Consider the following 12365-nt stretch of genomic DNA (forward strand, 5'->3'; position numbering starts at 1 on the left):
GAACCCGGTGACTGCGTGGCTATGTTATGTTATTAGGTGAACCTGGTGACAGCGTGGCTATGTCATGTTATGTCATGTTATGTTGTTGAACATATTGACAGTGTGGCTATGTCATGTTATGTAATTTTATGTAGGTGAACCTGGTGACAGTGTGGCTATGTCATGTCATGTCATGTTAGGTAGGTGAATCACCTACCTGCGTGGCTATGTTATGTTATGTAGGTGAACCTGGTGACAGTGTGGCTATGTCATGTTATGTAGGTGAACCTGGTGACAGTGTGGCTATGCCATGTCATGTTATGTAGGTGAACCTGGTGATAGCGTCGCTATGTCATGTCATGTTATGTAGGTGAACCTGGTGATAGCGTCGCTATGTCATGTGATGTTACGTAGGTGAACCTGGTGATAGCGTGGCTATGCCATGTCATGTTATGTAGGTGAACCTGGTGATAGCGTCGCTATGTCACGTCATGTTACGTAGGTGAACCTGGTGACAGCGTCGCTATGTCATGTGATGTTACGTAGGTGAACCTGGTGATAGCGTCGCTATGTCATGTGATGTTACGTAGGTGAACCTGGTGACAGTGTCGCTATGTCATGTCATGTTACGTAGGTGAACCTGGTGACAGTGTCGCTATGTCATGTCATTTTACGTAGGTGAACCTGGTGACAGCATGGCTGGACGGCAGCTCTATCTACGGCCCATCTAGTTCCTGGTCTGACGCCCTGAGGAGTTTCTCTGGAGGTCTCCTAGCCTCGGGGGAGCAGTTGGACATGCCCAAGAGGAGCGGGAGCACTAGCCTCATGTGGAGCGCTGCTGATCCCTCCACTGGTCAGCATGGACCTGAGGGGCTCTATGGTGAGTAGATGCTTGTTGTCTTCTTCTTCTGCTTCTTCTTCTTCTTCATCATCTTCTTCATCTTCTTCTTGTTCTTCTTTTTCATCTTCTTAATTACCCAAAACTCAGTAATGTAATCTGATTACTTTTACTTTTGGATTACATTCCCCTTAAGAGGTATTAGAATAAGACAAAAAAAAAGGATCCATGAAACACATTTGGTGTGTCGTCATAGTGGTCTCTTAACTTGTGGTCAGACTCGCTCAGGTGGAACAAATTTAAACGTGCACCTTTTTTCAATGCTGATCTGAATGTCATTGAGAAAACAGAAAGGTGTCATAATGTATTATATATTTTTTAATTAACCAACAATCTTTTCTGAATTTAAAAGAAATCTAAGAAGTAATTTTTCATGATATTTTGGCTAGTAATGTAACTGATTAAAGTTTATTTAATTTAACGTAATCAGATAACATGTAGCTGATTACATCATGTAACCAGTTACTCCATAATCCAGGGAAGTCCGTGACAATGGACTTGCACAGTAAAACAACATCATGCCAGTTGATCTGGTTAGACACTTCACTAATGACAAAAAAAATACAATAAGGAAATACAAAAGAAGATTTGAACTGTTAATGGATATAATGATATTGACACAAGAAATAGATATGATAAAGCTGTGTAAGACTTCCTGCTCCTGATCCGTTGGGTGTGACTCCATGACATTCATGCCTTGGCACAGCTAAAGAATATGAGCCATTAAGTAATAACTTATAAAGATATCAACCCCTTTAAGGAGGTCAGAGAGAAAAAGATATCGGCACCTGTAAAGAATTACTGAAAATACTTTATTGTCAGGACAGTTACCAGGGTTGGGTTCCGCTTCTACTCAGTCAATTACTGGAATTTCAGTTTACTTCCTGAATTGACTGATTTAAAATGGAAATGACCCCAACCCTGTCATACGGTCGATACTGCAGTCCAACAGCCAAACATGCAGCCAGAGTAAACCCTTTCTGTTTCTTCGTTTCCACCCTCCAGAGTTGGGTAACGCCTGGGGCAACGAGAATGTGTTCACCATGGCCGAGGGGATCGTGTGGTTTCGCTACCACAATTACATCGCCTCCCAGCTTAGTGAGAAACACTCGTCGTGGTCTGACGAAGACCTGTTTCAAAACGCCAGGAAGACCGTGGTCGCCACGTTCCAGGTACTAGGAAAAGTCTGCTGTAATCCAACCAACACATAGCTGGTCATTTAGTGATTATTTACAGTAATATAGCATGTCACATGACCAGGAAAGAGTGTTGTTAGTTACATCAATGCCAGGTGGTCGTGGGTTTCTGGATTAAATTGTATTAGTTAAGAGTGTGTGTGTGACTGCGTCACCTCTTATTCCTTCTGGTTTAGCAACAATGTAATTATCCTGTGTATTGACAAACACTTGACAAGTAAAATTCATTATATTGTAAAACATTTTTTTTTTTTACAGAATATTGCCTTCTACGAATGGCTGCCTGGATTCCTGGGGGAGAAGACCATGCTTCCATACCAGGGTAAGAGAGGGAGGGAGGGAGGGAGGGAGGGAGGGAGGGAGGGAGGGAGGGAGGGAGGGAGGGAGGGAGGGAGGGAGGGAGGGAGGGAGGGAGGGAGGGAGAGACAGATAGAGGGAGATGGAGAGAGAGAGAGAGAAAGAGAGAGGGAGGGAGAGAGAGAGAGGGAGGGAGGGAAAGAGAGAGAGAGGGAGAGAAGGAGAGGGAGAGAGAGAGAGGGAGGGAAAGAGAGGGAGAGAGAGGGAGAGAGGGAGAGAAGGAGTGGGAGAGAGAGAGGGAGAGATAGAGGGAGAGAGAGAGAGAGAGAAGGAGAGGGAGAGAGAGGGAGGGAGAGAGAGAGAGAGGGAGAGAGAGAGAGAGAGAGGGAGGGAGGGAGGGAAAGAGAGAGGGAGAGAGAAAGTGACTGTGTGTGTGGGGGGGGGGGGGGGGGCAAGCTGATCACAAGACAGACGTGGTGAGTTGTTACCTCTAGTGGTATTGTGTAAATATGTGCTGTGTCAGAAGGGAAACACTCAGAGACAGATGCTCCACACACACGCGCGGGCGCACGCACGCACGCACACAGGGGTCAGCGACCAGAAGAAGAAAGTCACATTATGTTATTTTTGTTTCTCTTAATAAATCATATGGAGGTTTAAATTGAACCTTAATTTAACTAGGCAAGGCAGTTATGAACAAATTCTTATTTACAATGACAGCCTACCGGGGAACAGGGGTTAACTGCCTTGTTCAGGTGCAGAACGACAGATTTTTACCTTGTCAGCTCAGGGATTCAATCCAGCTACCTTTCGGTTGCTGGCCCAACGCTCTAACCACTAGGCTACCTGCCGCCACTTAGCAGTAGTCCTTTCCCTGTAATCTTTCACAATGTTAAAAAATGCTTCCTCTACAGTGGGCAGACACATACATGCTGTACCTATGACAATGGTTTTGGAGACTCCATCTCTTCTATTTTAGAGCAGTTTTACAATATTACATCCCGTGTCATTGTTCTCTGTCTGTCTTGTCTCCTGCAGGCTACCAGAAGTTTGTGGATCCAGGGATCTCACCTGAGTTCCAGGCTGCTGCCATCCGCTTTGCCTCCACGATGGCCCCACCTGGTGTCTATATGAGGTACTGACGACTAGCCTCCACTGTCTGGAGTAGGCCCCCTCTCCTACCCTGTTCCTGGAGAGCTACCCTCCTGTAGATTTTCACTTTGACCCTGTTCCTGGAGAGCTACCCTCCTGTAGATTTTCACTTTGACCCTGTTCCTGGAGAGATACCCTCCTGTAGGTTTACACTCCTACCCTGTTCCTGGAGAGCTACCCTCCTGTAGATTTTCACTTTGACCCTGTTCCTGGAGAGATACCCTCCTGTAGGTTTTCAACTCTACCCTGTTCCTGGAGAGCTACCCTCCTGTAGATTTTCACTTTGACCCTGTTCCTGGAGAGATACCCTCCTGTAGGTTTTCAACTCTACCCTGTTCCTGGAGAGCTACCCTCCTGTAGATTTTCACTTTGACCCTGTTCCTGGAGAGATACCCTCCTGTAGGTTTACACTCCTACCCTGTTCCTGGAGAGCTACCCTCCTGTAGATTTTCACTTTGACCCTGTTCCTGGAGAGATACCCTCCTGTAGGTTTTCAACTCTACCCTGTTCCTGGAGAGCTACCCTCCTGTAGATTTTCACTTTGACCCTGTTCCTGGAGAGATACCCTCCTGTAGGTTTTCACTCCGATCCTAATCTAGCACACCTGATTCTAATAATTAGATGGTTAATATGCTGAGTTGGCGCGAAAACCTACAGGAGGGTATCTCTCCAGAGACAGGGTTGGAGCGAAAACCTACAGGAGGGTTGAGCTATAAGGCGATCATGCTGCATTCAACAGGCTATTAAAACACTTGTATTGTATGGTTCCACCAGGCTACCCCTTCAATTCAACACTGTACACTATTGCTAGCAGAGTAAATATCTCTATAAGGCTCTGTTGGGGCCATTTTGTTGTTATTTACAAAAAAAAACATGGTCCCAAATGCAGTGTTTGTGTCAGCATTCATATTTCAACAGCTGCATGTAATTTGTGTCACCATTAATTTTTCATACATTGTTTTGGCTACAGAAACAGAACTTGCCACTTTCAGAAGGTTGTCAACATCGACGGGAGCACGTCATCAGCCATTCGCATGTGTAACAGCTTCTGGAACCGTCAGGTAAAAATATGCCATGTAGCCTCCATGTAGACTGGTCTCAGATCTGTATATAGCCTCCATGTAGACTGGTCTCAGATCTGTGTATAGCCTCCATGTAGACTGGTCTCAGATCCGTATAGCCTCCATGTAGACTGGTCTCAGATCCGTGTAGCCTCCATGTAGACTGGTCTCAGATCTGTATATAGCCTCCATGTAGACTGGTCTCAGATCTGTGTATAGCCTCCATGTAGACTGGTCTCAGATCCGTATATAGCCTCCATGTAGACTGGTCTCAGATCTGTATATAGCCTCCATGTAGACTGGTCTCAGATCTGTGTATAGCCTCCATGTAGACTGGTCTCAGATCTGTATATAGCCTCCATGTAGACTGGTCTCAGATCTGTGTATAGCCTCCATGTAGACTGGTCTCAGATCCGTGTAGCCTCCATGTAGACTGGTCTCAGATCTGTGTATAGCCTCCATGTAGACTGGTCTCAGATCCGTATAGCCTCCATGTAGACTGGTCTCAGATCTGTATATAGCCTCCATGTAGACTGGTCTCAGATCTGTGTATAGCCTCCACGTAGACTGGTCTCAGATCCGTGTAGCCTCCATGTAGACTGGTCTCAGATCTGTATATAGCCTCCATGTAGACTGGTCTCAGATCTGTGTATAGCCTCCATGTAGACTGGTCTCAGATCCGTATATAGCCTCCATGTAGACTGGTCTCAGATCTGTATAGGCTCCATGTAGACTGGTCTCAGATCCGTATAGCCTCCATGTAGACTGGTCTCAGATCTGTGTATAGCCTCCATGTAGACTGGTCTCAGATCCGTATATAGCCTCCATGTAGACTGGTCTCAGATCTGTATAGGCTCCATGTAGACTGGTCTCAGATCCGTATAGCCTCCATGTAGACTGGTCTCAGATCTGTATATAGCCTCCATGTAGACTGGTCTCAGATCTGTATATAGCCTCCATGTAGACTGGTCTCAGATCTGTATATAGCCTCCATGTAGACTGGTCTCAGATCTGTATGTAGCCTCCATGTAGACTGGTCTCAGATCTGTATATAGCCTCCATGTAGACTGGGCTCAGATCCGTATATAGCCTCCATGTAGACTGGTCTCAGATCTGTATATAGCCTCCATGTAGACTGGTCTCAGATCCGTGTAGCCTCCATGTAGACTGGTCTCAGATCTGTATATAGCCTCCATGTAGACTGGTCTCAGATCTGTGTATAGCCTCCATGTAGACTGGTCTCAGATCCGTGTAGCCTCCATGTAGACTGGTCTCAGATCTGTATATAGCCTCCATGTAGACTGGTCTCAGATCTGTGTATAGCCTCCATGTAGACTGGTCTCAGATCCGTGTAGCCTCCATGTAGACTGGTCTCAGATCTGTGTATAGCCTCCATGTAGACTGGTCTCAGATCCGTGTAGCCTCCATGTAGACTGGTCTCAGATCTGTGTATAGCCTCCATGTAGACTGGTCTCAGATCTGTGTGTAGCCTCCATGTAGACTGGTCTCAGATCCGTGTGTAGCCTCCATGTAGACTGGTCTCAGATCTGTGTATAGCCTCCATGTAGACTGGTCTCAGATCCGTGTAGCCTCCATGTAGACTGGTCTCAGATCTGTATATAGCCTCCATGTAGACTGGTCTCAGATCTGTGTATAGCCTCCATGTAGACTGGTCTCAGATCCGTATATAGCCTCCATGTAGACTGGTCTCAGATCTGTATAGCCTCCATGTAGACTGGTCTCAGATCCGTATAGCCTCCATGTAGACTGGTCTCAGATCTGTATATAGCCTCCATGTAGACTGGTCTCAGATCTGTATATAGCCTCCATGTAGACTGGTCTCAGATCTGTATATAGCCTCCATGTAGACTGGTCTCAGATCTGTATGTAGCCTCCATGTAGACTGGTCTCAGATCTGTATATAGCCTCCATGTAGACTGGGCTCAGATCCGTATATAGCCTCCATGTAGACTGGTCTCAGATCTGTATATAGCCTCCATGTAGACTGGTCTCAGATCTGTATATAGCCTCCATGTAGACTGGTCTCAGATCTGTGTATAGCCTCCATGTAGACTGGTCTCAGATCTGTATATAGCCTCCATGTAGACTGGTCTCAGATCTGTATATAGCCTCCATGTAGACTGGTCTCAGATCTGTATATAGCCTCCATGTAGACTGGTCTCAGATCCGTATAGCCTACATGTAGACTGGTCTCAGATCCGTATAGCCTCCATGTAGACTGGTCTCAGATCTGTATATAGCCTCCATGTAGACTGGTCTCAGATCTGTATATAGCCTCCATGTAGACTGGTCTCAGATCTGTGTATAGCCTCCATGTAGACTGGTCTCAGATCTGTGTATAGCCTCCATGTAGACTGGTCTCAGATCCGTATAGCCTCCATGTAGACTGGTCTCAGATCTGTATATAGCCTCCATGTAGACTGGTCTCAGATCTGTATAGCATCCATGTAGACTGGTCTCAGATCTGTATATAGCCTCCATGTAGACTGGTCTCAGATCTGTGTATAGCCTCCATGTAGACTGGTCTCAGATCCGTATAGCCAACAGCCATAGGAGGTGGCAAGATGGCACCTTTCATTGAGACATTTCTATTAGAGAAACTGAATGTCATGTTTCAAACAAACCTCTCTGATTGTCTGTTGTAGAACCCCAACCTGAAGTCAGGCCAGGACATAGACCATCTGATTATGGGCATGGCTTCTCAGATCGCGGAGAGAGAGGACAACATGGTTGTGGAGGACTTAAGAGGTAAATTTCCATCACCACATCATCATCATCATCATCATCATATATTTTCAGATTTCTTTGTGTCTACTGATCATAAGGCAGAGACCTCCCACTTCAGCTTTAGATGGTCAGTGGAGGGATGGCCGTGCTTTATGTAGGCCTTCAAACATGAAGAGGACAAGTAGTTGCTTATGACAAGTCTTATAATGCATTACAACCACATCATAATGCATAACAACCACATCATAATGCATAACAACTACATCATAATGCATAACAATCACATCATAATGCATAACAACCACATCATAATGTATAACAACCACATCATAATGCATAACAACCACATCATAATGCATAACAACCACATCATAATGCATTACAGCCACATCATAATGCATAACAACCACATCATAATGCATAACAACCACATCATAATGCATAACAACCCCATCGTGATACATTACAACCACATCATAATGCATAACAACCACATCGTGATGCATAACAACCACATCATAATGCATAACAACCACATCATAATGCATAACAACCACATCATAATGTATTACAGCCACATCATAATGCATAACAACCACATCATAATGCATAACAACCACATCATAATGCATAACAACCCCATCGTGATACATTACAACCACATCATAATGCATAACAACCACATCGTGATGCATAACAACCACATCATAATGCATAACAACCACATCATAATGCATAACAACCACATCATAATGCATAACAACCACATCATAATGCATAACAGCCACATCATAATGCATAACAACCACATCATAATGCATAACAACCACATCATAATGCATAACAACCACATCATAATGCATAACAACCACATCGTGATGCATAACAACCACATCATGATGCATAACAACCACATCATAATACATAACAACCACATCATAATGCATAACAACCACATCATAATGCATTACAACCACATCATGATGCATAACAACCACATCATAATGCATAACAACCACATCATAATGCATAACAACCACATCATAATGCATAACAACCACATCATAATGTATTACAGCCACATCATAATGCATTACAACCACATCATAATGCATAACAACTACATCATAATGCATAACAACCACATCATAATGCATAACAACCACATCATAATGTATAACAACCACATCATAATGCATAACAACCACATCATAATGCATAACAACCACATCATAATGCATAACAACCACATCATAATGTATTACAGCCACATCATAATGCATAACAACCACATCGTGATGCATAACAACCACATCATGATGCATAACAACCACATCATAATACATAACAACCACATCATAATGCATAACAACCACATCATAATGCATTACAACCACATCATGATGCATAACAACCACATCATAATGCATAACAACCACATCATAATGCATAACAACCACATCATAATGCATAACAACCACATCATAATGTATTACAGCCACATCATAATGCATTACAACCACATCATAATGCATAACAACTACATCATAATGCATAACAACCACATCATAATGCATAACAACCACATCATAATGTATAACAACCACATCATAATGCATAACAACCACATCATAATGCATAACAACCACATCATAATGCATAACAACCACATCATAATGCATAACAGCCACATCATAATGCATAACAACCACATCATAATGCATAACAACCACATCATAATGCATAACAACCACATCATAATGCATAACAACCACATCGTGATGCATAACAACCACATCATGATGCATAACAACCACATCATAATGCATTACAACCACATCATGATGAATAACAACCACATCATAATGCATAACAACCACATCATAATGCATAACAACCACATCATAATGCATAACAACCACATCATAATGCATTACAACCACATCATGATGCATAACAACCACATCATAATGCATAACAACCACATCATAATGCATAACAACCACATCATAATGCATAACAACCACATCATAATGCATAACAACTACATCATAATGCATTACAACCACATCATGATGCATAACAACCACATCATAATGCATAACAACCACATCGTGATGCATAACAACCACATCATAATGCATAACAACCACATCATAATGCATAACAACCACATCATAATGCATAACAACCACATCATAATGCATTACAACCACATCATGATGCATAACAACCCACATCATGATGCATAACAACCACATCATAATGCATAACAACCCCATCGTGATGCATAACAACCACATCATGATGCATAACAACCACATCATAATACATAACAACCACATCATAATGGACTATACCGTTTGACTTTAAGAAAGGTGTGTTTTCAATACAACAATAATACATGATTGAAATTTTACTGATAGTGTTTTTTCTCCCCCACCAGACTACATGTACGGTCCTCTGCGTTTCTCACGGTCAGACCTGGTTGCTCTGACGGTGCAGAGAGGCCGGGACTTTGGCCTGCCCAGCTATAACCAGGTCAGAGAGGGGCTGGGCCTGGCCCCTGTGGGGAGGTGGGGAGACGTAAACCCTCAGCTCAACACCACCAACCCACAGGTATGTTCAGAACGGCTTACGTACTGCTTATAAATGCTTTATGTACGGGATGTGAATGTGTTATTAAATCTTTATGTACTACTGACCATTTAGATTTTAATTGCCAATGATCATGATAGTGTATGTGGTTGTTTTACATCGGTATAAGTCACACAAAATGACTCAAATATAAATGTGACCAGGCAGGGAGAGTTGAGCCAAAGAGAGGGGACTCAAACCACTGGCCAAATATCCTATAATAGAGTGAATAACCTACCATACCCTCTCAATTCCGTCTCTACCTGTTCTGTATCTCTAGTTATTCAGGGACCTATCAGACCTGTATGACGGGGATATCTCTAAACTGGAGCTGTTTCCTGGTGGTCTCCTGGAGTCTGTGGACGGTCCTGGTCAGGTCTTCTCCTCTATCATACTGGATCAGTTTGACCGCATCAGGAACGGGGACCGCTTCTGGTTCGAGAACACACAAAATGGGTAGGAAGGAATGAAAAATATGTAAATATGTAATGTAAAATATACACATCATACATACATTCATTAATCGTATGAAACTGTTACTATCATTTGAACCTCGATTTATTTCCTGGCTTTCTCACGTTCGTTCATTCTGAAAAGGAGGTCAGCTCCCACTCAGCCCATGCCAAAGCTCTTCTCTGTCCTGGCACCCATCAGCTTTGAACTGAGGAAACAAGACTTTTGTCAGTTTTGATCAGCTTTGAACTGAGGAAACACAAAACTACTGTCATTTAGGATCAGCTGTGAACTGAGGAAACACAAAACTACTGTCATTTATGATCAGCTTTGAACTGAGGAAACACAAAACTACTGTCATTTAGGATCAGCTGTGAACTGAGGAAACACACGACTTCTGTCAGTTTTGATCAACTTTGAACTGAGGAAATATTAAACTGCTGTCATTTATGATCAGCTTTGATTCACTGTTTGGGTGATACAATCATAACATTTCCAGTCAATCTGACCTCTCCTGTTTGTTCCTCTAGGTTGTTCACAGCTGAGGAGCTGCAGGCCCTTCGGAACACAACCTTTCATGACGTCATTACAGCAGTCACCAGTGCAGAGGCTGAGGACGTACAGAGGAAAGTCTTCTTCTGGAAGGATGGTAAAGCTCATTTCCTTCCTAAAGTTTCTGTGGTTGGCCAATAAATTATAGTGTTCTCAGCAACTCAAACAATAAAGATAACAATGTTAGTAATATAGTCTTAGTAAGATAGTAATCTATGACAGTATTCACTGTAAGTCATAAATGTTGACTGTACGTGCTGCTGGAACGGTAACTAGTTTCTCTGTCTACGTGCCTCCCTGTCTGTATGTCTGTCTGTCTCCCTGCCCGTCTCTCTGGCTGCCTGTCTGTCACGCTGTCTGTTTCCCTGCCTGCCTACCTGTCTCCCTGCCCGTCTCTCTGGCTGCCTGTCTGTCACGCTGTCTGTTTCCCTGCCTGCCTACCTGTCTCCCTGCCCGTCTCTCTGGCTGCCTGTCTGTCACGCTGTCTGTTTCCCTGCCTGCCTACCTGTCTCCCTGCCCGTCTCTCTGGCTGCCTGTCTGTCACGCTGTCTGTTTCCCTGCCTGCCTACCTGTCTCCCTGCCCGTCTCTCTGGCTGCCTGTCTGTCACGCTGTCTGTTTCCCTGTCTCCCTGCCCGTCTCTCTGGCTGCCTGTCTGTCACGCTGTCTGTTTCCCTGCCTGCCTACCTGTCTCCCTGCCCGTCTCTCTGGCTGCCTGTCTGTCACGCTGTCTGTTTCCCTGCCTGCCTACCTGTCTCCCTGCCCGTCTCTCTGGCTGCCTGTCTGGCTGCCTGTCTGTCTGTCTGTCTGCCTGCCTACCTGTCTCCCTGCCTGTCTCTCTGCCTATCTGCCTGTTTGTCTCTCTGCCTGCCTGCCTGCCTCCCTGCCTGCCTCCCTGTCTGCCTACCTGTTTCCGTCTGTCTGTCTGTCTGTCTGTCTGTCTGTCTGTCTGTCTGTCTGTCTGTCTGTCTGTCTGTCTGTCTGTCTGTCTGTCTGTCTGTCTCCCTACCTGTCTGGCTGCCTGCCTGTCTTGCCTGTCTGTCTGTTACAGGTGACCCTTGCCCCCAGCCTTCTCAGGTCACGACCTCTGAGCTCCACCCCTGCACCAACGCCACCAAGCTCAACTACTTTGACGACGGAAGCAAAGCTGGCTTTGGCATCTCAGTCATCTGCCTGTTCCTCTTTCCTGTTGGTCAGTATCTGACGTTAACCAATCAGAATCCACAAGCAAAAGGCCTTGATTTTATAATTCTAACATTAGATTATTCAAATAAGTAATACAAATTTCCAAACTTATTTTTGTTTTGTTTTATAGCACTTTAAAATGCACCAGGGCTAATTTTGTTAGCATTTAAACAAAATGTATTAAGGAAACACTATCCCTTATGTCCAGC

At 44.2% G+C, this 12365-nt stretch overlaps 1 protein-coding gene across 2 annotated transcripts in view; it reads left to right on the forward strand.

Moving 5' to 3' along the window:
* LOC139577811 (dual oxidase 2-like) overlaps nt 1-12365 on the forward strand; it is a 42806-nt gene that overhangs the window by 2058 nt on the left and 28383 nt on the right. For both annotated transcript variants that reach the window (XM_071404985.1, XM_071404987.1), the window contains 10 exons: nt 658-859; nt 1883-2049; nt 2332-2395; nt 3409-3505; nt 4493-4583; nt 7250-7352; nt 9778-9950; nt 10249-10424; nt 10952-11070; nt 12023-12163. In XM_071404985.1, coding sequence (XP_071261086.1) covers nt 658-859; nt 1883-2049; nt 2332-2395; nt 3409-3505; nt 4493-4583; nt 7250-7352; nt 9778-9950; nt 10249-10424; nt 10952-11070; nt 12023-12163 — 1333 coding nt within the window. The remainder of the gene's footprint in view (nt 1-657; nt 860-1882; nt 2050-2331; nt 2396-3408; nt 3506-4492; nt 4584-7249; nt 7353-9777; nt 9951-10248; nt 10425-10951; nt 11071-12022; nt 12164-12365) is intronic.

Source organism: Salvelinus alpinus, chromosome 6, assembly GCF_045679555.1.
Source record: "Salvelinus alpinus chromosome 6, SLU_Salpinus.1, whole genome shotgun sequence".
Taxonomy (NCBI): domain Eukaryota; kingdom Metazoa; phylum Chordata; class Actinopteri; order Salmoniformes; family Salmonidae; genus Salvelinus; species Salvelinus alpinus.